Raw genomic sequence first — 25,060 nt, forward strand, 5'->3', positions numbered from 1 at the left:
TAAATGCTGGACCAGGGTTCATGAAGAATCTTGTGTCTTAGCTCTGCTTCATAGCCAATTAACAAATTCTATGATTATTGCAAACCTCCCTTTTTTAATAATAAATTTACATATTTTTATCCAGTTGATGGCCTATCCTCAGGATAGGCCATCAATAGCGAATGGGTCGGGGGCCGACTCCCAGGACCCCCGCCGATCAGCTGTTTTGAAGGGGCCGCAGCGATTGCACGAGCGCTGCTTCTCCTTCATTTCTACTTGCTCACTGTGAATCGTCGACACGGATGTAGCGGTTATTCACAGTATTGCAGCCTCCTTCTCCCATTGAAGTGAATAAGGGTATGTTCACACGAGGGCGTCCGTAACGGCTGAAATTACGGGGATGTTTTCAGGAGGAAACATCCCCGTAATTTCAGCCGTAATGGCATGTGCAGGCACTTGAACGCCGCGTCCATTACGGACGTAATTGGCGCTGCTTTTCATTGGAGTCAATGAATAACGGCTCCAATTACGCCCCAAGAAGTGACAGGTCACTTCTTTGACGTGGGCGTCTATTTACGCGCCGTCTTTTGACAGCGGCGCGTAAATATACGCCTCGTGTGAACAGAAAAACGTCAGCCCATTGCTTTCAATGGGCAGATGTTTGTCAACGCTATTGAGGCGCATTTTTCGGACGTAATTCGGGGCAAAAACGCCCGAATTACGTCCGTAATTAGTGTGTGTCAACATACCCTAAGAGAAAAGGCTGCAGTACCTGTGAATTGCTGCTACATCCGTGCTGCAGCCCCTTCAAAACAGCTGATCGGCGGGGGTCCCGGGAGTCAGACCCCGACCCATCAGCTATTGATGGCCTAGACTGAGTACAAGCTATTGTTTTGTGTTATTAGTCATTATAGGCTGGATTAAAGGAATTTTACTGTACGTACTGTATATAAACCATATATATTTCTGTTAGATTTTTACCTGTCCAATCACTTGTTTCCCCCAGATAAGCGGCATCAGAAGTGTCTGGTGATTGCTTATCTAAATAACATGTCTGTTTGACCAAGCCAAATAGACATGGGGACCAGGAAGATAACCTGAATGCCAATCATTCGTGTGGCAGACAACGGTTTCTGTCCAGCCTTAGGGTAGCTCCTTCAGATGTCATGTCGGAGGATAGTTGAAGACGGAGGTAGACTTTCAGACATATTAACAGGGGAGTAAGCTTTTATTGGATGTGCTGCCTGAATCTCCTTGTTGTTGTCATTGTGTCGGACGGTTGGATCCAGTCCTGCTGGGCTCTGCACTCCCATTTATCCATATCTTTTCTGGTGCTGTAAAACTTTGTTTGCATTGGTACCAGTATGATAAATGACACATGGTGGGTGGGGGCCCAGTTAAAGATGTTGCATTGGCGTTCAGAAGCTTCAATTTACGCTCTACATGAACACACACACACATAAATATATATACACACACACAATCTGGACAAAAGACACTGATCATCACACCTATATGAGCTTGTTGGTTATCTCATTATGTATACAGTAATAGGAAAATGTAAGAAAATCTCCATATTCGAAATATGACCAATCAAAAATGCAGACAACACATTTCTATAGATGGTCTGCAACTTATTAAGTGGCATGCCACATTAATAATAATATATAGAAACAGATTGAATAACATGTATGGATTAATGGTTCAACTAAACTACCAAAACAAAAATGTTACCGCTCCTTTGACATTTTTAAAAATGAAAAAAAATTATGCCTCATGCCTCATGCACACGACCGTAAGGGATTTACCGTCCACAAATACAGATCCGACGGATATGGATACACATTCATAGTCGTCAGCAATTTCAGAAGCGACCATTGACTTCTATGGGGGAGTCCGTGCCGCAATTGCGGACAAGAATAGGACACGGTCTATATTTTGCGGATCATTTCTTCGGCCCAGACACACATCTAAAAAAATACGGAAAGGTGTTCGTGGCCAAAAGAAATGAATGGGTCCGCAATTTTATCTGTAATTACGCATTCCGTAATTGGAAGTGAATGTCCACTTTTGAATGCCATATTATTTTTATAAATCTAACTAGATCTAAAATTCTGTGCTGATAAATTTCTTATTATATTCTTATAGCGGTCGGGGCGCTGTTTTTATGATACAAAGCTTTGCATCCTTTGCATATACATAGAGTCAAAAGACAAAATTCTGGCTGCCTCCAGGCTCCACTAGGGGGAGCTTTGAAGCTTGCTGCATATAGTTTATACATTGAATTCGATAATGCTCAGACCACCAAGGAAATAAACAGTTTTAAAAGACTCTAAACTTACAGTACTGATATATGTGCCTGCTTATGCATGCCACTCAATACTGATACTTTTCTTGACCCATCATGTTAGTATTTAGGGTTCATGTGCTGCACTGTGTATTCTGGTTCACCATTCCCTGTCCGAAACCCATAAGACAACTTAGATCTATCCGTTTTGGTGTTATCAATAGGTCCATGTGTCCGTAAAACCCGCTTAAGTTGGTCGAAGATTTCATAATCTGGAACGGCCAGGGTGTTAATATTAAATCCCATCATTCTGGTAACGGTCCCTCTGAAGTCGATAAGCTGAAGAATAGAACAGAGATAAATGCATCTTAATGCAGTACTTTCCTGGCATGTGCCAGCCGGGATGTCTTTGTATAGATTCTTAGCAAATCATATTCGAGGAAGGGAAAATCATCCCCCTTACATTTACCACCTTTATAATTAAACCTTTTCTAAAAAAAACTCTTCACAGTTATTCAATCTACCTGCCTAAAACACCTCCTAATTGTAAAAAAAATAGTAAAAAAAAAAAAAGACAAATGCAAAGCCCCTTCTTCCAAAAAAGAGATATCACAAGATCTACGGGACAAAAACCTTCTTTATTCCCAGGTATTGTATAAAGTCTCTTAAAGTTCTCAAGTGCCTGCAAGTTACAACTCCCCCCCCCCCCAAAAACTATTTAATGAGCGTTTTTAAGAGTTGCTAAAAAGATACTAATGATTCACTTTAATATACGAAGTGTACCTGTTTTTCTCTCCTTGCTACCTCCTCGAGGGCTCTCTTGGCGGTGTGCAGCTCATTAGTGACTACTTCCACCATCTGTTGACACCTCACTTTCTCCCCCACAGACTCGTGTTCGGTGTAGTCCAGCTCTGTTTTCAAGCTCACTACCTTTTTAGCAGCTTTATCTTTAATTTTCTCAAGCTTTTCTAAAGACTTACTGAGAAGTTCTACGGTTTTGTTCTGTTGGTTGACTTTCTCCTAAACAGAAAAGAGAGCGAGTTACCGACTGAAATAAGCAAAGCTCTTCATGACTAGGTTTACTCGGGGAGATTATGTATAATTAAATATTAATTAAAATGACATATTATTTTCAAAAGAGTGACTGGCATTTCATAAATCTTTTGACATGTCATAGTGGCTTGTCAGAAGTTTTGATCGGTGGTGGTCTGGGTGGTGGTCCGGGTCTGATCGATGAAACGAAGGAGAAGAAGCGATCAGCCGAGTGCCGTCTGGCCCTTTTCGGAAAGACGGAGTAAACTGAAGACGGGCTCATAGACTTCTGAGCTGTTTTCAGCTAATCTTGCCTCTCCGAGTATAGCCGAGGTGGGCCAAAGTTATCTCATTACAGCTGAAAGGGCACTACGCTAGGGTTGAGCACTCCTGTGATTCAGGGATCGGTTGGGACCCAGAACCCAACCAATCAAAACTTTCGAAATTTTAGTATGACATGCCAAAATGTTTACGAAATTACAGTTCCTCTGTAAATTATGATGGTAATATATATGGTTTATTTTATCTGTGTGCATGTGTATTATGCAAGCAATTATTATTTTCTTAGAATATCTTTAACACTTAACACTTTGGAATTTAGGTCTTAAGAAATATCTCAATAGTTTGAGGTTGAAGGTTATTAGAGTCTATTCCCTATGGTGGAAGGGCCCTATAATAAAAGAAAATAGGCTTCACTTTTGGTGCATGCCCTAGGCCGCAAGCTCTTGTCTCCCATACGACCACACCAAGTATCCTCCAGCCACTATCCAAAAACTGCATCGTGGGTCTGCAAACTATAAATCCCCCTGTGTCTTCTGAGACCAGCAATAATGCATATTTTTAGGAAGACGGTGAATTGACATATCTTGTCTTTTTTTGGGGGGCTTACTTTGCCTCTAAGTTAGGTAGGACTTCAGTGTTGAAACGGGGGTTCCTTGGTCCACCAGAGGGAATGCTCAACCCTCCATCTATATAGAATATGTGCATATCCACTTTTCATTGCATATCATTACACAAACAGGACATATAATCAATAAGGTTTAATAATTTGATATTTGTGAATGAATTGTATTTAAAGTCAAGTCCACTAGCCGTAGTCTACTGCTTGATCTTTCGAGCTTACAATTGAATATGAGCCTTGGCCCACCAGAGCAGCCTATGGTACTCTAATTGTCCGATCTAACCTTGCATGGCTCTTCTGAACCAAGAGCCAATTTTAGAATCTGGAATCATCGCTTGACGAAGGTAAAACAAGGTTTCGACTACATTGCCTGTTGTGGCTTACTTTGCCTTTAAAGTAGGTATGTCAGTGAGGTGGCATACAAATCCTAGACATTAACACTAGAATGCTTGGAAAGAATCTTATATATATTTTCGAAAGTTTGTTTGAAGCCCGATTTTTCATTGGTTTAAAATGGATCATACTAACAGGATGTGCCAAGGGGGAAGTTGTCTTTATGCCTACATAATATTGATGGTTATGGATTCTTTCTATCATCTCCAACCTCTAATAACACACACTTCTTATGTACCATTTATTATTATTATAAGCGGGGCACACATTGCGGTTATCGCATACACCACTACACACATTCACTTTCCCTGAAGCTGCATCGTTCCTCTGTTATTGGACTTGAGCCATCTGGCACCCGTCGTAATGCGCATGTGCAGGGAGCCACGCCGTGTTTCTCCTGGTGTCGGCCCGGCGCATGCGCACTGGATACGGGAGGTGTGGCGCTTGGTCCTGCCCCCGGCCGTCACATTGGGCATGCACGGAGGGCCGCGATGTGTGTCGGCCCTGACGCGTGCGCGTTGTGCACGGGCGGGGGGTGTTCTCGTGCTGCACTGGGCGTGCGCGGAGTCCCGCATCATGCAACATGGTGCCGGTGTCTGACGTATGCGCATGGCGCTCTGACGGACGCCCTCTATACCGTAAGTCAACCTCCCGTGCAACGCCGGGTATAAAAACTAGTAAAGTATATACAAGCTAGTAAGGCCTTCTGATTTTTTTTTGTATTAATCAAGTTATATTGTATTGCATACTCAGTTGATGTAAGGACAAATCTAGTCTATTTTTCAACATATGCTACTCTGTTGAGGCACTTGTCTAAGCGGTAGATGAAGGAATCAAATCCCTGCTGGTAAAAAGATTTGTCCTGCTCATGTGCCTATTTTTGGACTACTTTTCTGATGTCATCAGAAAACTTGAAATATAAACCTTGAAAGGTTCAGCTTGGGAAACAGATAAAAATCCAACAGTGCCCAGTTGGGGGTTGTCGGCAAGAGACTTCACAACGTCCCAGTCTCAACACAAATGCAGATTGGACTTTATCTTTTAACCACTCATAAAGAATGGTTGCCATTGCTAAACTGACTGTATCAACAAGTTTCCTTTGCATTTAGATGTTTTTGTTAATGTTATATGCAGTAACGAGCAACATATCCACTGGAATGAACAAGGGAACTTGTTTTATAACTTTTCCTCATACAAAGCTGGATAGGAAAAAAATCATTTAGCAACTACAAGCGTTAAAGCTGGCACAAAAAATTCTCTATATCATTAATAGCTAAAGATTTTCAAATTGGTTGGTGAATGAGGGAGAAGGCAAAAACAGAGATGTGGTGAAAGTAGTAAGTAGGTGGGCCGGTGATGACTTTGAGATAATCTAAAAATAATTAAAATTACTCTCCATTCTGACCAATATATTGCCAAACAAAATGAAGATACATCCATTTTACCCACCAGGTCAAGCAAGAGGGTTTGTGCTGGTACAATGCAACATGCTTATACAATCAGAAGACCAAAGGACGGAAACTGATGGCCACTGATTTTCAAGAACGTTTACCAGTACATCTTGGTTTTAGGGTGATCATATTTTTCCATGGGGCTCATCTTGGTGCTCACATGCTATAATACAAGGTCAGTTACCAAATATCATAATTGTTAACATATGAGGAGTGACTATTAATAGGAGTAATAGTCCTAAATGAGGTCCTTTATGGATAAGCCATGAAGTTAAAACCAGGTAAATCTTCAAACTTCAGTTTATTGTCTTTTCTTGTTTTTTCTTAATACCTAACTAATACTTTAAAGATTAGAGGAAGTAGAAATGCATAATTCTTCACTAAACTTTTTAAAGTGGCGCATTCACCTTTAGATCGTTCATATCGACAAGCTGAGCCGTCAGGTTTTGATTAGCAATTTTCATGTCACTGAGCTGTCCCTGGAGTCTCTCGACCTTCTTCTGCAATTTTTGGGCTGTCATAGTTGCTGAATTTTCGGCACTCAGGAAGGTTTGATGCTCTTTTTCTCTTTCGTGCTGTTTGATTTTCTTCTCTAGTTGTTCAATTTGTGAAGATTTTAACTCTAGTTTTTCTCTTTGGGAATTCACCTGCAAAGATGTATTTTTTTGGGTTAGTCAAAGAAGCAGTCAACGGGTCAGTGAAGACAAAGGAATAAGTGTTTTTGGAACATCCAAACATTCACCACTTGACATGGCTGGAGGTAGAACATTAGTAACTTAACTGGAAGTGGTATACACTTAGGTAGAGATAGGATGCACCAAATCATATACTGTAGCTATATGTAGACCACAATAGGTAGGTAGGACACATCAAACAATACGGCTGGAGATGAAACACACCAAGTGATCTAACAGGAGCTTGGGCATATTGCACTGACAAAACTACATGTAGGATACACTGAGGAACATAAAAGACATGTAGTGGGGTAGGAAACACAATAGTAGTGATTCATGCATTTAAAGGGGGTAAACCCATGAATCATTTTTATACCAAAATTCCTGAAATGCTGCTAATAGCTGTTTCAAAGTAACTTGTAGTGGTACTAGCATAAAAAAAATAGCCTTTTCATCATTTTTTTTCTTAAAATGTGTGTCCCCCTTGGTGCTGCTGCTAATCTGTGCTGCAGGGGGAGAGGCTTTGAGCAGAATCAATCTCTTTCCCCCTCTAGCAGTTGACGATACAGTCCCTTCTTTCTTGCCCTGCAGTAGGAGTCTTCTCAGTTATATACTGCCATGCTACTGCAGAGGCTCTGCTCCTTCCCTGACAAGCAGGGCAGAAAGCTATTTCTATTGGCTGCTCTGCTATAAACAGAGGATCACTATGCAGAAAACTGGATGTGGGGAGAGTGACTGAGCATGTTAGTCCACCAGCACTCAAGCGTGAGAAAGGGGAGGGATATATTCCCCAGAATGGAAACGAATGCCTTTCAAATGCATGTAAGCATGTAACATTTTGAAATGTATAGAAAACTGTGTATTATCGCAAAAAGGAAATTTATAAGTATTTAAAATGATGTGCATTTGTTGTCTCTTCTACTGAACAGTGTCTATATTAAGCAGCAAATGTGGAGCCGTAGTACACACATGCTAAATGCATCTAAGCAGGGAGCCATAGAGTTTGCATTGAACAGATTACATTCTTGAAAGTGGCATCTTTACAGCAGTCACTGTACAGTAATCTGATGTAGGAAAAATTAACTGTCCTACTACATTATAGAAGCTCAGATAAGTTAAGTTGTTAGCGGTGTGTCTGACAAAAAGCCTGAGGTCTGTGTCAAATAAAACCCAGCAGAATTGTGAATGCAGCTCTGGACTATAATAATAATCTTTATTTATATAGCACCAACATATTCCACAGTGCTTTATAATTCAGAAGGGATACGTACAGACAATATCAGACATTACATAGTGACAAAACTAATTAACAGTTCGAACAAGAGGAGTGAGGGTCCTACTCACAAGAGATTAAAATCTATGAGCTATTCAGCCCTTTTTTATAAACATAGGGTAGTATACATAAAGCCTGTCACCATAAGGGTGCAAGGAGTGTGGGTGATGCTGCTGAACTAGGGGGTCAGATTCTGACCAATGTAATAGGGGGAGAGTAAAGGAAAGGACTCAGATTAGGGAATGTGATAAAAAGATATGATTTCAGGCTACGCTTAAAACTGTGAATGTTGGAATCTAATCTGATTGTCATGGGTAGCGCATTCCAGAGGATGATAAAAATGAGACGAGAGTGAGAAGTTTGGTTAATGGGGATGTTAATCTTAGCAGAACGTAGATCACGGGTAGGGTAGAAGACAAAGATGAGGCAGGAGATGTAGGAGCTGCAGCAATGTGGAGAGCGTTGTGGGTGAGAGTGAGAAGTATAAATTGTATTCTGAAGTACAGTAACTGGGCAACCAGTGTAGTGACTGGCACTGGGTAGAGGCATTGGTGTAGCGGTTGGTCAGAAAGATAAGTCTGGCTGAGCATACTGAATAGGACTATTATTTTCGATTATTACAACATAAGTAATGTCATGCAGATTATATCTATATATATATATATATATGAAGTGTAAAATTGTGCTCGAAAGTGGATAAACCCTTTAAGTCTAAGAAAAAGATTGCGAAGATGTAAGTGTATGTACCCAAGTTAAGAAGTACATTAGATGGGCACATGCAGTTAACAGCATTGTAATTTATAAAAGTAACCGTCAATGTAACTGGAAAATCATGCACCATATGGCGGTATGCAGAGTTCCTATGGGTCCATAATACAGTATACGTAATAATGGTAACCGCGAATAATTCCCAGTGCAAGTTATGTTAGTGTTTTAACAACTATATATCTGTAATAGTTTTCGTCTGACAACGCTGTAATCATTAGAGAATATTGTAACATTAGTTGAGAAAGGGAAATATCTCTGTGTCTATGGCCGGCATTAGAAATATCATCATTACCTTCTTCTGAAGATTGTAGATAAGAGTTTTATTTTCGCTCAGAAATTCTTTATCCCTCTTACAGATTTCATCAGCTCTGTTCAGTAACATATCGTACTGTGATACAAGGCTCTCAGATGAAATGTCTTGGCTTATTTTCATCTTCTCGGCCAGCTGCAGTAAGAACTTCTTGAGCTATGAAAAAGCGAAGGGGAACATACAAATGTTAACATAATAGTACTTCTGAGGTCAGCCCTGGAGAAATCTGCCTGAATGTAAGACAAATGAAAATCTCAGTTTTTGCCCACCATTTTACAGTTTATATCATATAATGTTAATAAACTTACAAATACATTGTTAAATCTTTTAAGTTACATTGTGCAAACTTCTGATGGGATACCTCCAGCTCTCATCTCCATGCTGGTTCACTGTCTGTGTTTTAGCTGTAGTGCATTGTCGGAAATGAAAGGTTTACATCAAGAAAAATATATACAGACTACTAAAAAATGTATAAAAAAAATAAAATTTGATTTCACACTGACCACTGGAGCACACATGATAGACTGACATTTCCTGTTTTCGGCAGCTTACTTTCTGCTTTGCTGTGCAGACTGGGATAGGGTCAGCAGAGTCATCTCATTATCAATAGAGGGCAGGGTAAGGATTTAATGACAGGTGACAGCTCTATTGTAATACTGAAGGACTAGATAAGACAGGCTTGCAAAACTATACACACAGATAAGACTCTGTATGCAGCTCCCCTTCCGCCATCTGGTCTTTGGAGGAGGGGCTTTACTCAATCACTTCCTTTGACTGTATTAAATCTATTGACAATTTTCATTGCAGCTGCCATAAAGCAAACACACACATACCCTGCTGTGCTGTTTATACAGCCAATCCATATCCTACCTCTGCTGTGTAGTAGGTTTAGTAGCTTTGCAGCACATATTTCTAAATTACAATACTAGAAGTATACTATAAAATAAAGTTACAAACTACATTTAGTTTATTTAATAGAAAAAAAATCTTACATATATCGTTTTTTATTGTAAAACACAAGCAGAGCAGCACATTACAGGATACTGCAGTACACACATTTCAGATGTATTTAAAGCATGGAGGACTGGTATAATTATTATCTAACCTTTTTCATAAGAGGTGTTTCTAAAAACCTATTTTCTTAAGTGTTATGCCATCTCAAAATCCACAGCATTTGAGAAGATTTTCTGATGCTGGTGTCAACCAGACAACTAATCCTGAGAAATGATACAGTCCATGACTGGTAAAATAGTTTTTAAACCATTTTCTACTGAAAGGGCAAGAACTTCACCCAGAAGTAAATTGTGCATTTTCTGAAATATGATTAAAAACGTTTTTCACGTCTTTAAGGAGGTGAAAATGTGCGTAAAATGTGTACAGATAGTTAACACTTGGTGTTTGGCATCAAGGTGGTTGCATCCTTGGCAGCATGATAGCTCCCACTTTTTAATTGTATTTTTTTAATTGCCAGTTTAAATAAAGTTTTAACAATTTCCATACTCGTGTAGTTTGAAGAGTCTTTTCAGTATCGCATCTTCCAGCCATATAACCTTTCAGGAGTTGCTGGTTTCGAAAACCCATTTTTAAATACCCTACAAGGGCTTTATAAATGAATAGGGAAGAGGACTTTCGTAACCTCCATCAATTAGCCAGGAGGGAGAGCAGCTACAAGAAGCGTCTCTCCGGAGGACCCAGCCTTCCTTTTCAATACATGGACAGCCCATTTATTTCAATGCACACCATGCAATGCTTAATTTCCCCTGTGGTGGCGCTGGAGGGGAATTGAACACTGGCTGCCAGGTTCCACCACATATTCAACTGATCGCTGTGGGTTCCAGCAGTGGTACAGCCTGGCATCAGCTTGATTACAGGAGGCCTTTCTATATATATATATTTTTTTTAAAAAGTGAATGTCCGCAGTAGATCTCCCTAGAATATTCTGTTTGTGGATACATCTGCATAGGGAATTGAACTTACTTTCACGCAACGACTTGTATATTGTGGGTGCGCATGCTGGAAGTCACATTACAATGAAAGTCACAATGTAGCACCCCTGTAAATTTCTCCTACAGGATAGGCCATCAATATAAGTTTGGTGGGAGTCCGACTCCCGGCACCCCCGCCAATCAGCTGTTTGAAGGGGCAGCGGCTTGAACGGGACAGTGCTGCAATACCTTGCACAGCCACTACAAATGTAGCAACGCGTACAAGTATGAACCAGGAGAAGAACTATGTAAACAATGAAGAGGCCGCAGCGCTCGACCGAACGCCACGGCCACTTCAAACAGCTGATAAGCGAGGGTGCTGAGAGTCTGACGCCCACCGATCTTATATTGATGGCCTATACTAAGGATAGGCCATCAGTTTTTTCCGTATAACCCCTTTAACTTGGCAATAAACAAATGTTTTAATCTAGCACTTAATGGTTACAATTTCCAAATGGTCTGGCAACCAGGAAAAATAGACCCAAACTGTATTCTAACCCGATGATCAAGGATTGTACGGGTCCAAATGTGGAAAAAAAGGTGATATAGTTGTGAGCAGTGGTATAACCACCTGCAATGTTTGTAGATGATCTTTGGACTATCAGATGGACCTCTGGTAGGCCCTCAAATCTCAGTAGTATCCCATAAGAAAGTTGATGCAAGAAATCATGGGAAAACTGTTATGTCTTATGATAGCAATAAATCATTGGGTGAAGTGAGGGCAAACAGGGGGTTAATATTCACTAATAGTATAAAACGTGTACTATATATACACCTGTATTTACCAGTTCTCTAATCAAATCTTACATTTGGTGACATAACTATGCAAATATGAGCAATAAGCTTGCAGCAGCCATTCTTTTACTGCAACTCTGAGAAAGTAAAACCAGACCCCATTAGAGAACTTACAAACTGTGCAACCTCCCGAGTTGCACAGGGAATCTTAGGGCTTAAAGGCCTGCTGTTGCGAGGGTACCTGACACCTGGAGAGCTCCTCACTGGGTATTACCATCTTTTCGATGTTCATAAAATTTGTGTGCAATAAGCATGATGGCTGCAATGCACCCAGGTCCACTGACCACAGGTGACTGAATCTCAACTCTTTAGAAATGTTTAACCTGCAACCCTGCAGCTGTGTGTCAACTACAACTCCCAGCATGCTCCGAGAGCTATAGGATACCAGGGCATGCTGGGAGCTGTCATTTCACACTAGATGGAGGGCCACAGGTTGTGGCGGATTAAGTAGACCATAGGCCCTGGGCTGTTCTCCATACTTGAGCCCCTCTTCTCCACCGACGCTCTGCCGTGCCATACCCCCTAAATTGTTCTATACCCCAGAACAGGTTCCTAAGCATATTCAAACCCCAGGCCCATACATTAACTCAGACTAAAATTTCAGACCCCAGACCAGACCCAGAACACATACAGACCCCAGACCTTCTAAACTATTGCAATTCCCAGACCAGACACATACAGACCCTGGACCCTTAAATACAGACCTCGGACCAGACCTTAAATACAGACCCTCTGACCTGACCCCTTAAACTAATAATGACCCCAAACCTGACTCCCTAAACTAATACATAACCCAGACCCCTAAATTCAGACCCCAGACACCCTAAATACAGACCTCTAAAGTAATACAGACCGCAGATCCCTAAATACAGACCCTCTAAATATAGACTCGAGACCCCTTAAACTAATTCATCCCCTTTATACTTACATATCAGCTTACAGTCTGTGGCAAAAAATGGGACAAAGCTGCAATGTACTTTGGGCGGCCGTGGGCCACCCGGGAGCCTCGGGCCTTGTGCGGCTGCCCTAAACTTCCCTATGATGATCCGCCACTGCACTGCCCTACAGTCTAGGTTTATTCCTGAGTGAAAGAAATTAAAGAGTACCTCCAATTATTCTGACATTATATAAAACTATTATAGTGCAGGAGTGTGCTAAATGACTTGTATTAGTGATTCTGCTTTTAACTACAGCACGGACTGTCTATACTGTCCGTACTGCCAGCGGCTCATAACTGCAGTAGGAGACAGAGTGTCCTGCTCGTCTCCACTGCTCGCGTATCCAGAACGGCCACCAGTGCTGTAGAATAGAATATGACCCTACAGCGCTGACGGCCGTTCTGGATTCGTGAGGACGCTCTGTCTCCTACAGCAGAGTTATGATCCGCCAGCAGCACGGACTATAGACTATAGAAGCAGAAACGGTAATCCAAGTCATTTAGAAAAAATATTATTGTTCACACTCCTGCACTATAATCGTTTTTCTGTATAATGTCATTATAACTGGAGGTACGCCTTAATGTAACTAAAGAGGGGAAAAAGTCAATGTTAAAGATCATGTGCAAATATTACCACATACCCTTTTCCTCTCCATGTTGAACCCATCTTTGATCATCTCCTCTGAGACAAGTTTGCCCTTCAAATGTTTCATGGAGTCCTGCTGTTCTTGCAGGAGTTCTTCTGATTTATACGACTTGGCCATTGCATCATGATATAGATCCAGTTGTTTCTCTATTTGTTTATTGAGTTTGACAATCTTCTGTTCCAGATCTTCACAGGTCTACATGTATAAAAGATGACACTTCAGCTATTGCTATATAACACACAAATGATTCTAATATATTGTAGAGAAGTATTCGGCACACAGACAAATATGATTCAAAACTTCTTTCGTTTTATTTGTATTGTATTCAAATGCCATGGGCGGAGTGCAACGTTTCGGTCCAATAAGACCTTCGTCAGGCACTGGAACCCTGTTGGCGTGGATGTATCCTGTTGATGAGCACTGCTGTTCGTATCGCGGCTTACCGCTCGTTTACCGCCAAAAACGAGCGGTAAGCCGCGATACGAACAGCAGTGCTCATCAACAGGATACATCCACGCCAACAGGGTTCCAGTGCCTGACGAAGGTCTTATTGGACCGAAACGTTGCACTCCGCCCATGGCATTTGAATACAATACAAATAAAACGAAAGAAGTTTTGAATCATATTTGTCTGTGTGCCGAATACTTCTCTACATACGATTGGGTTGGGATCCTATTCGTGCACCTCCTATAGGTCTTGTGCACTCTAAACCAATACCGATTCTAATATATTAATACTCCTGGAAATTATGTTTATGATTGATGAACTATGCTGCCACAACTGTCAACTTCTATCTGCCCCACGCTTATTGCTGACCTACAGACAATAGATGATAAAGAAAAGGTGACGGAGGGAGTAGCAAACCTCTGACCAGAGCCCAAGAAACCCCAGGGTTCCATAGTGACTTTCACCTCGCTGTAAGGCCAGATTTATATGAACTTGGGGAAGCTTGGACGTGAAAAACGTGAAGTTTTTCACGTCCGACGTGCCCCCGTGCGGGATCCGTTTTCACAGAGCCCAATAGACTTGAGTCTGTGGAGGGATCCGTGAAAATGGAACAAAATAGGACATGTTCCTACAAACCCTACAAACCCGTGTGAACGGCCCCATTGAAATAAATGCGTCTGTGTGACGGCCGTTGTTTTAACGGCCGTCACACGAACGTACTCTACGTTCGTCTAAATTCGGCCTTAGACTGTAAGCTCATTTGACTAGGGCTCTCTTCTCCACAAGCATTGTATTTCTGTATGTATCTAGTTGTAAACTATATTTGCGCCCATCTATCATGAAATGTACAGCGCTGAATAACTAAAATGTATTAATAAGAGGATCATTTAGAATAATGTTCAACCTTTCTTCTAACGTTTTTCTAGTAAAGGGGTTCTCTGCTATTGAACAATCCCTACTTTTTTTGGTAGTGTCTCTTGACAATAAGCTGATTACAAAGTGTCAACCTGCTGGGATCCCTAGTGATCAGCTGCAATCTGTGAGGAAACCTGGCAGAAAGGGTAGAATTTATCTGCAGCGCCACCACAGGGGAAATTAGGCATTGCATAGTAACCATTCAAATCAATAGGTTGTCTGTGTAATGTAGGACAGGACAGGTCTCCCAGAGTGAGAGACGCTCTTTGTAGTTGCTTTCCACTTTGGCCAAGAGATGAGTATCGTGAACAGAGTATCTATTAACTCAGAATTCCCTAAAAGGGTATATGAAAATGGATTTTCTAAACCAGACAACCCCTTCAAGCTCCACTGGCGCAGGGATTTGTAATGAATTATTACATTCTTTGCCCAACACTATGAAACATGTTCTTTAAAAAGAAGAAGGAATATCAACATGCAAGGTGTCCAGACTGATAAAGGTATCGGAAGGTGGATAGACCCTTTATGCTGAAGTCTACCTTCCACCGGTCAGTTCTCCTTAGGTTTTCTAGTATGTGATATATTATTATACTGCAGACTTGCAAATATCACTCACAGATTTCCAAGTTTGTTCACTGCTGCAGAGTTCTTGGATTCTCTCCTTAACAGCTTCCTCTGTTCTCGGTACAGTTGTAAATCCATTACTCAGGATTGTAGCCAGCTGACTTATGAAGCTTTGGTGCAGGCTGTGAGATGCTTTAGCCTCGTAATCTGAGGTACGCAGAGTCCTCTCCAACTCATTTATTTTCTTCTCCTTTTCCATCAGCTCCTGACGAAAACTGCCCCATTCTTTATGGTTGTCCTTCAGCTTTTCTTGCAGAATTTCCTTTTCTCGCTCAATGTTCTTCCTGGTCAGAACTGCCTCATCTCTTTCCTATTTAGAAATTGGAAAAAATGTTAATTATTATATATATGTGTCCTGTGTGGGCTAAAAAAAAAAAGAGAAATAAAGAGTATTTTTGTCGTTTTTGTTTTGCATTTATCTTGCACATATGTTCTACTAAAGAAAGATGGCTGAAGAGCTAACTACGCTTTACATTTTGCTGCCGTTCATCAACATCAGTTTCTTCATTTGTACTGGACAGAGATCAGTGATTCCTTTAGAGAGCTTTCTCCTTAGGATGGTCCTCAGATAGGCTCATATGTTAAGACAAGTTCAGGTGCATGGCTATAGTGCAGGGGTAGAAGTTGCACCCAGGACCTGAGGCGCCCAAAGACCTCTTTGACACACCAGAAGACACCAAAACTAAAAATGGCACAAGATAGGTGGGGGATTCAGTTACAGATTTTGCATTGGGGCCCAGGAGTTTCAAGTTATGCCTCTGGGAAAGTTTGTAAGAATTCCCCAAAAATATACAGTAAGATGGATGTAAGGATTGATGAGTAAATAGATGGATGGATAAATAGAGAGATGAGAGCTCCGACAAATATAATATGCTTTTATTAAAGTAACTAAACGTTCGACAAACTTCTGACATGTCATAGTAACATGTCAGAGTTTTGATTGGTGGGAGTCTGAGCACAGAGACCCCCACCAATCGCTAAAACGAAGCGCCAGAAACGCTTGTGTGAGCACGGAGGCGCTTTGTTTCTGTTCGGCCTTTTCCGGAAATCAATGTATCAGAGTACGGGCTCAATAGAAAGTCTATGAGCCCATACACCGTTACATCAGCTTTCCGGAAAAAGCCGAACAGAAATGAAGCGCCTCAACTCTCACACGAGTGCTCGGAGCCCCACTAATCAAAACTTCTGACATGTCAGAAGTTTGTCGAACGTTTAGTTACCCTGATAACAGACAACTCCTTTAATATGAGACCTGCCTTCCATCACCCCTGGCAAACAGCTGATTTTACTGGGAAGATGTGCCCAACTATATGACTGTTTCAGGGGAAATGTAATATTACATGTCAAATATTCAAATGAATGGCCGACAATGTAATACATGGCCCGAGTCCTGCTTTTTAGCACCTCTCTGCTCTGACTCACAGGGACGTCCTAAAAGCAGGACCCCTCTCTTTGACATCCATATATCCTAAAGTAGACGTGCATATGTTCTGTATAGATTGGGGGTGGACACTCAGAATCATCTTCTCTGGTGGGCCAAAGGACGCCAGTCCAATACTGCTCCCACCCCAGGCCCCATTGCAGTCACATGCCCTCCCAGTATGGTAAGTATGCCACAGGTAGATAGACTTTAAGATTTTTAGTAACTTTACTTAAAATCCTTTTATATTGCTAGATATCAGGTAACAGATACAAAGTAAGGTTGATGATGTGACCTGACTGATGACAATACAGGTCACAAGTGTGGTTCCAGCTACAAAGCAATAGACATGACATGAAAAGTGACACGATAAAATATAGAAGAAACAGTCAAACTAATGAATTGTCTCTGACAACCACAGCGCACATTTTTAAGGCACAACCTTGGGTTACAGAGACCCTCAGTGTCACTCAACATGAAAACAAAGATGAAGCTACAAGTACTTTGTGTTCAAAAGTTGTTTTGACTATTGTTCTCTTGGGTCCTTAAGGGGACAAATACTTCTGTCCTTTCTCACCCTCTTCATCGATTTAAGCTCCGCAGGGAAATCAGCCGTGGCTTTTTTATGTTTTTCTGTCTCCGCTACCAGTTTCACAATGGTGTCCCGGCTGGCTTTGGACTCTACTTGTTGGCTTGCCAAGGCATCTTCAAGACATGTTATTCTGGATTTGTGCATTTTATATTCTTTCATCAATTTCTCTGCCTGGAAGAGAACAAATTCATTGTTAAAAATTAAAGGGGTATTCCCATAATTATTATTTATTACCTATCCACAGGATAGATGATAAATATCTGATCGATGGGGGTCCGACCGCTGGGACCCCCATCAATCACAAGAACAGGCTTACTGTGCTGTTCCTGAGAGCTTCATAGGAATGAAGCGGTAGTGCGCTACATTCATTTCTATGGTGCTGCTGAGCGCTATCTTCGGCAGCACCATAGAAATTAATGGAGAGATAGCAATAGAAAAACGGATACTCAAATTTGGCGCAACCACAGTAGAAAATATTCAGCGATATCGTCAATCCAATAGAACGGCTAGGTTCCACGGTGTAGGCAAATAGATTTATTAGGTGCACAACGACAACGCGTTTCAAAGCCATACTGGCTTCTTCCTCAGGTCAAGTACAGGCTTCAAACATTCATTGTTCCTGACCGGTACCAAGGCTGCATTCCACCTTCTTCGTTAGCCCATTGGGCACATCTCACACATCATCGGATGTTGTACTCCCAGTACAACATAACCAGGTCAGCATATTCCGAAAACCGCTCACCTATTTTACCTTGTATTGTTTGATGCACTATGTGCGCTTTGTGTCTTTTTTGTCGTTTATCCATAGGAATTAATGGAGCGGTGGCCCAGCATGTGCATTGCCACTCCATTCCTATGGGACTCCCAGGAACGGCTCGGTAAGCCAATTCTCGTGATCAGTGCGTGTCCAAGCAGTCAGACCCCACCAATGAGATATTTAACACCTATCCACAGGATAGGTGATAAATATTGATTATCAGAAAACCTCTTTACAATTAAAGGGGTTTTCCAGCAACCAATAGCTCATCAATGTGTGATCAGTGGCCAGTGGGGGTTACTTGAATAGGACTAAGCTGTGGTACAAGGTACCAGCGGTTGAGGACTCAGGGGTCAAATCCTGGCGATCCCATATAAGGATAGGTCATCAATGGGCCTTCCTGGAAAACTACTTAAAATTAAGAAACAGCAGACACCAATTTTACTTGTCCCTTGAGGACTCAAAGCCTATTTACATAAGCAGATAATCAGTGGTCAGATTTGAACACATACGATCAAGCGTGCACAATAATCGCTTAATAATGTAAATAGGTGAAGCGGCTGAACGACTGGTGATAAAATCGTTATTTTTCATGTGAAAAATAGTTCATTCAAAATGTAAAAATGGTTGATTTCAATGGTAATTATTTTGTTTCAGTTGCTTTCCGTCTGTCTCCGTTTGCTAGGTTTCCGATTTGTTGACGAAAGCAAAAGTGCAGTCTGCAGAACTTTTGTTTCCATGAAAAGGAACGGAAACCTTGCGAACGGAAACAAACGGAAAGCAACTGAAACAAAAGAATTACCATTGAAATCAATAGTAATTCTAACGGAACCGTTGCTTTCCGTTTTTAATCTTTCAATCCTCTCTTCCTCTGACGGAGAGAGGTAAACATATAGTAACAGGAGTGTGAAAGAAGCCCAAGGTTAGACTCCTTTTACATGCCAGTTACCAGAGTGCATTGCATTATGGGAACTCAGATTTACACAGTTGGAAATAAAGTTTTAGGTCACATGTCTGACAACAGAGTGAAGCTAAACTGTTGTCTGTTTCCATGGGCAACAAGGAGTATTTTGAAAGCTTAAAACTAAGTGAAATAACTTAAAATAGGTAGAAAAACTGTTGCAAAGCTACCCAACTTTTTATGTAGAATATACTTTAAATGTTTACTAACTGTACTGAGTTTATTCTAACCTAAAAAATTTACTATTTTCATATTATATAAAAAAAAACAATACTTATTAGATGCAATGACTTAATTGTATCAGCGTTACCTTTGTCACCAGAACATTCAGGGGATCCTCATGTTCCTCAATGTTTATATTGAGACAGGAGGACAACCTCTCAATACTCTCGTGTAGTCTTTTCCCCAGACCACTGCTTTTCTGTTCTGCTTTTTCTCTTTCAATCAGATGTAAACTGCATATTAATATACAAATGTAATACCATTTAAACATTATTGTGTTTATTAACACTGAGGATGCTGCATGTTTTTGTAAATTTTTTTATTTAAAAATCTAGACGTTCTAAAATGTTGCACTGTATTTTATACATTTTTTGAACTTGAAGGGTACCTTACCTGTACAATGGATTAAAAGGGAATGTATTATCTGAAAATGATATATTTAGGTTTTTATTCTCCACATTTCTTTTTAGATGTTTTTGTTTTTTTATTGTTTATGTGACTATTTATACAAAATAATCACTCTAGCCACTGGAGTACACACAATAGGCTGACATTTTCTGTAGCTCTCTTTTAGCCATGCTGTGTAGACTGGGGTAGGGTCAGCAGAGGGTGTGGATTTAGTGACAGATGACATTATCATTAGAAGGTGGGGATTTAGTGGCAGGTGACCCCTCTATTGTACTGCTTGAGTCCTAGATAAGGCAGTATAGTAACTATACACACAGATAAGTCTCTGTGTAATGACTAGCAGGTTGTGGACCCACTGTTTTACTCAACTTTGACTTAGGGCCAGCTCTAAGGGCGTTGTCTAAGTAGCCTCCCCGGTATTCTCCCTTTAACCCCTGAAAAGGGATCTGGACTTCGCTGCGAGGTGGCTATCAGGTTGCTACCTTTTGAGGTGGTACCGATGTGAGTAGCAGCAGCCCCAGTGGACCAGGAGACAATGGAGAAGTACACTGTGGATACAGGCATTGGCAGATGATTCCTTGGCAAACAGGTATAGATCTGAGGTCACGGTTCGTAACAGGTAGTAGGCTTCAGGCTCGTATCAGGTAGCAGGATACGAACTGGTAGCTGGTAGCGTGATACAGATTGGTTACAGGTAACAAGATATGGACTAGCAGCAGTAGTGGATAGTAGTTCACTGGCTGGCAGCAGGATGCAGCCTGGTAGCGGATAGCGGGATATAGACTCGCAGCAGGTGGTGGAATACAGACTGGCATCAGATAGCAGGATACAGACTGGCATCAAGTAGCAGAATACAGACTGGTAGCAGGATGCTGACAGGAGGTAGTGAGACGCGGACTGATATTAGTTAGCGAGATGCAAACAGGAACCTTAGAAAGAAACAACTAAGTTGCACCAAAGTTGCTCAGGCACCAGGTTATCTGGGGAGCTGCCTTAAATAAGCCCAGAGAATCATAGATTGGTTGGGGAGCAAAGTGAATGCTCGCACTGGCCCTTTAAGAGACTGGAAGGGGAGTGTGCGCACGCACTATGGGAAATGTGGCAGCGAGGAGAGCGGCCCATAGAGGCAGAACAGAGACTGAAGTAGCCACGAGAAGCAGAGGGACTAGTCCGCCAGTGGGGAAGAAAGGTAACCCGGCGGCGGGTACTGCCAGCGTGACAGTCACCCGTCGCCGGCGTTACACTCTGTATGCCGTTCCTCTTCCATTCCATGGTCTCTCGGGGGCTCGGCTGTATGCTATCTCTTCCTGGAGACTGTATTAGTCCCTGGACACATTTTTGACTACTAACTCACATTCTTTGCAGCTGCCATAAAGCACACCCACCCTGCTGTACTTTCTATACAGACAATACAGGAAGAAAGTGTGTGCCTCCAATATGACAACTCCCAAATACGTTTATAAAAATAAATAGCTACAACATTTAATTTCTCTTCTACATACTTACATTTAAATAAACTCGAATTAAATACATGTTACATTCTGTTTAGCTTATACATGTGTGCCATTCTTAACAGGTGTAAAAGCATGATAATTACATCTCAATACCGCCACTACTTAGCTACGTCCCACTTTAGAACAAAAATTAGCAGAATCTTGCAATATAACAATAAATATCACACTTAGATAAAACGCCATATTTTCTGACGTATTTGCGCCATGTTTCCTGTGTAATGACCCTTACGCTCCTATTGAATAAAAGAGTCAATTCACTTTCACTAACCTTAATCGGTTCTCCAGTTCTTTAATCCTGTCATTTAACGCTTTGTTTTCTCTACAGAGAGCGTGTATCTCAGCATTTATTTCTGCCTTTGCACTAGTTGTATGGTCAAATTCCTTGATATGTGCTTTAAAAGACTGCATCTGGGATGACTGGCGAGCACACCTCTCCTTGTATTTTTCTAATTCCTCTTTGATCTCTTGCAGGTAGACATCTTTAGTTGCCAGCCGTTTCTTTAGGTCGGACACCTTAATAGTAAAGGATGCCGAGTTATTACATTGACAGGACACATATATGATTGAAACAAATAACCCTGTACTTGTAAATCATAAACTAAATAACAGCATGTAATGTCAATCAGCTGCTTCAAAGGCCAGCAAGATATTGTCGTGTATTAAAAGAGGCATGGACTCGCGGGACAGGGATGTAATATTACCACTTTACAAAGCATTAGTGAGGCCTCATCTAGAATATGCAGTTCAGTTCTGGACTCCAGTTCATAGAAAGGATGCCCTGGAGTTGGAAAAAATACAAAGAAGAGCAACGAAGCTAATAAGGGGCATGGAGAATCTAAGTTATGAGGAAAGATTAAAAGAATTAAACCTATTTAGCCTTGAAAAAAGACGACTAAGGGAGGACATGATTAACTTATATAAATATATGAATGGCACATACAAAAAATATGGTGAAATCCTGTTCAATGTAAAACCCCCTTAAAAAAACAAGGGGGCACTCCCTCCATCTGAAAAAAAAAAGGTTCAATCTGCAGAGGCGACAAGCCTTCTTTACTGTGAGAACGGTGAATTTATGGAATAGCCTACTGCAGGAGCTGGTCACAGCAGGGACAGTAGATGGCTTTAAAAAAGGCTTAGATAATTTCCTAGAACAAAAAAATATAAGCTCCTATGTGTAGAAAAAATTTTTACTTCCCTTTTCCCATCCCTTGGTTGAACTTGATGGACATATGTCTTTTTTCAACCGTACGAACTATGTAACTATGTAACCCGTCACAATTGAGACCCATAGACTATCAGGTAGAGCATCCTAAATCTGCTTGATGATGGGCAGCTTTACTTTTTGTCAATCAGACATTGTATAATTTACGGTAGATTCTTTTGAGCTATTGTTTATTCTTTAATGGAACACTCCAAAAAACTGATTAACTGTGTTATGCTGAAGGTAGAGCCAGAGGGGGGGGTGCATGACACAGGGTTTATATTTTTGGTATTTTTTTTAAAATCCCTTTATCATTTACCTTCCATTCTTCCTCCGGGTCTGATCTCTGTCGCTAACCCCTTGAATGTCGAAATCAAAGCTGATCGCAGCATTTAAATCGAAAATGAGAAGGGGACCCCACTTTGATCGCGTCACAGGCAATCCCTGAGACGCAGTTGAGGGACATACCTTATATGGGCAGATGGACCCCAGGGCTGTCTGACCATATTTCCTGTTGTTAGGGCACACTTAGGTGTGCCCTAACAACACAGGCTAATGTACTTGAACATAGATATATGCCAGTCCATAAAAGTTAAAAAATTAAAATTAAAATACTTAAAAAAGTAAAATGTATAAAAAAAAGTTATTTTAAACAGAAAATGTCAGTAAACAAAATACACACCAATGCACATTTTAAAAAAAAACAAAAAACTTTATCAAATATAACTCCCATGAAAAAACGCAACGGGAGAATCAAGACAATATAAAAAGAGAGGTTCCCCGATACCCTTGCATTATAGGAGCTGACGGTATCCGACACCAGAACGGGTAGGGGGGCATCGACCCCGAGGCTCTGTTCATACATTTTTTCTTTGTGCAAGGAGAAATATGGAATAAAAGCTTATCTGAATAAGTGGAACTTACTTTGAAAACTATTAATATACGTAATTCAGTAATTTTTGGGTGAACATCCCATCGTTTGATGATACAATGTATTATGCTTGAATTCATGAAGATATAACTATGCTTGAATCCATTATACATGAACCTACCATGCAAATGCAAGTATGTATGTTCGTTAGTATTTTTCTACAAATATTTTTTTTTTTAAAACAGTAAAAGTTATATTTTATATAAATCTCTGGATCTATCTCTTTCTTCTTTCAAGTATAAGTGGCAAAACATAAAATAATATAGACAAATTTGATATCGTCATGACCGTAGCAACCTGCACAACAAATTTATAGCGTCATTTATGTTGATCGGTGTATGCTTTAAAAAAAAAAAAACTGCAGCAGTACTGCTTTTTATCTTCATTTTTTTCCTAAATAAAAAAGTATACAAATTAATCAATAATGTAAATGTACCAAAAAAGTCTCATACAGCTACATAGAACAAAAATGTAAAAAGTTATAAGAGCAAGGATGCAAAGAGGAAAAAAAATAAATAAATGTTCTGTCCTCAAGGCCAAGCTTGCTGCCACCACTGGTAACCCATTTATTATGGTAAGGGCTTATTTACACGAACGTTGTATACGTTCGGATGACGGCCGTTAAAACAACGGCCGTCACAGGAACGCATGTATTTCAATGGGGCCGTTCACACGGCCGTTGTTTTAATGGACCGTGTGAAGGTTAGAACATGTCCAATTTTCTTCAGTTTTCACAGATCCCTCCATAGACTCAAGTCTATGGGGGATCCGTGAAAACAAGTCCCGCATGGGTGCATTTCTCGGACATAAAAAAATTGCCATTTTTCATGTCCGAGCTTTCACTCATTCGTGTAAATAAGCCCTTATTTTCCAATTTTTATTAAAAGCAAACATAATCATTATGGATTGGAAGCACCAAAAAAAATCTAATGGTTGACAAAACATATATATATATATATGTGTGTGTGTGTGTATATATATATATATATATATACATCATGCATACTCACAAAACAATTTTCATACTTTTGTATATATATTAGACCCTGTTGCAACAGGATCTAATATAAATAAATATATGAAAATTGTGTTGTGAATATGCATGATGTATATATATATTGTCAACCCTTCATCTTTGTTTGGTGCTGCCAATCCATAATGATTGTGTTTGCTTTTATTAAAAAGAAGCCACATTTTGGCCTAAATATTTCCCCTTATAAAGCAAACATGTATTTAAAAAAAAGAAAAAAGATCATTGATCATTATTCTTACACTTTCCATTCCCTATTGTGTACAACTTGCCAACGTCTACAAAAATATTCCAGGGTCTGAGTACAGAACGCTCTATACAAAGAAGGGATGCTTCACCTGCCTATCAAGAATGATGAAATGATATTTAATACTCCTCCCTGACACCTAATAACTTACACCACAGAGGATATAGAATTTATATCCGGATCCAAAAATAATTAAACAACAGGTAAACTCCAAATATAGGATCATTTTTCATAACTCTCCCATGGTCATTTTTAAATAAGGGGTCCTGAAAAAAAGATCACAAGAAAGGACCGTTTATAACAAGGACTTAGCAGCCAGAATAAACCAATTGGTAGGAACGCTGGCGGCATGTGGAACA

General features: G+C 40.5%; 1 protein-coding gene across 1 annotated transcript in view; it reads right to left on the reverse strand.

Annotated features, from left to right (window-relative positions):
• Positions 1-836: 836 nt before the first annotated feature.
• Positions 837-25,060, reverse strand: part of LOC142665223 (coiled-coil domain-containing protein 170-like) — a 45,824-nt gene continuing 21,600 nt past the window's right edge. Inside the window, exons 5-13 of the mRNA XM_075844837.1 lie at positions 21,561-21,805; positions 19,459-19,603; positions 17,416-17,601; positions 15,411-15,728; positions 13,427-13,627; positions 9,051-9,224; positions 6,451-6,690; positions 3,050-3,286; positions 837-2,605 (exon numbers count right to left, since the gene is read on the reverse strand). Coding sequence (XP_075700952.1) covers positions 2,387-2,605; positions 3,050-3,286; positions 6,451-6,690; positions 9,051-9,224; positions 13,427-13,627; positions 15,411-15,728; positions 17,416-17,601; positions 19,459-19,603; positions 21,561-21,805 — 1,965 coding nt within the window. The 3' untranslated portion in view covers positions 837-2,386. The remainder of the gene's footprint in view (positions 2,606-3,049; positions 3,287-6,450; positions 6,691-9,050; positions 9,225-13,426; positions 13,628-15,410; positions 15,729-17,415; positions 17,602-19,458; positions 19,604-21,560; positions 21,806-25,060) is intronic.

This window comes from Rhinoderma darwinii, chromosome 12, assembly GCF_050947455.1.
Source record: "Rhinoderma darwinii isolate aRhiDar2 chromosome 12, aRhiDar2.hap1, whole genome shotgun sequence".
NCBI classification, from domain to species: Eukaryota; Metazoa; Chordata; class Amphibia; order Anura; family Rhinodermatidae; genus Rhinoderma; species Rhinoderma darwinii.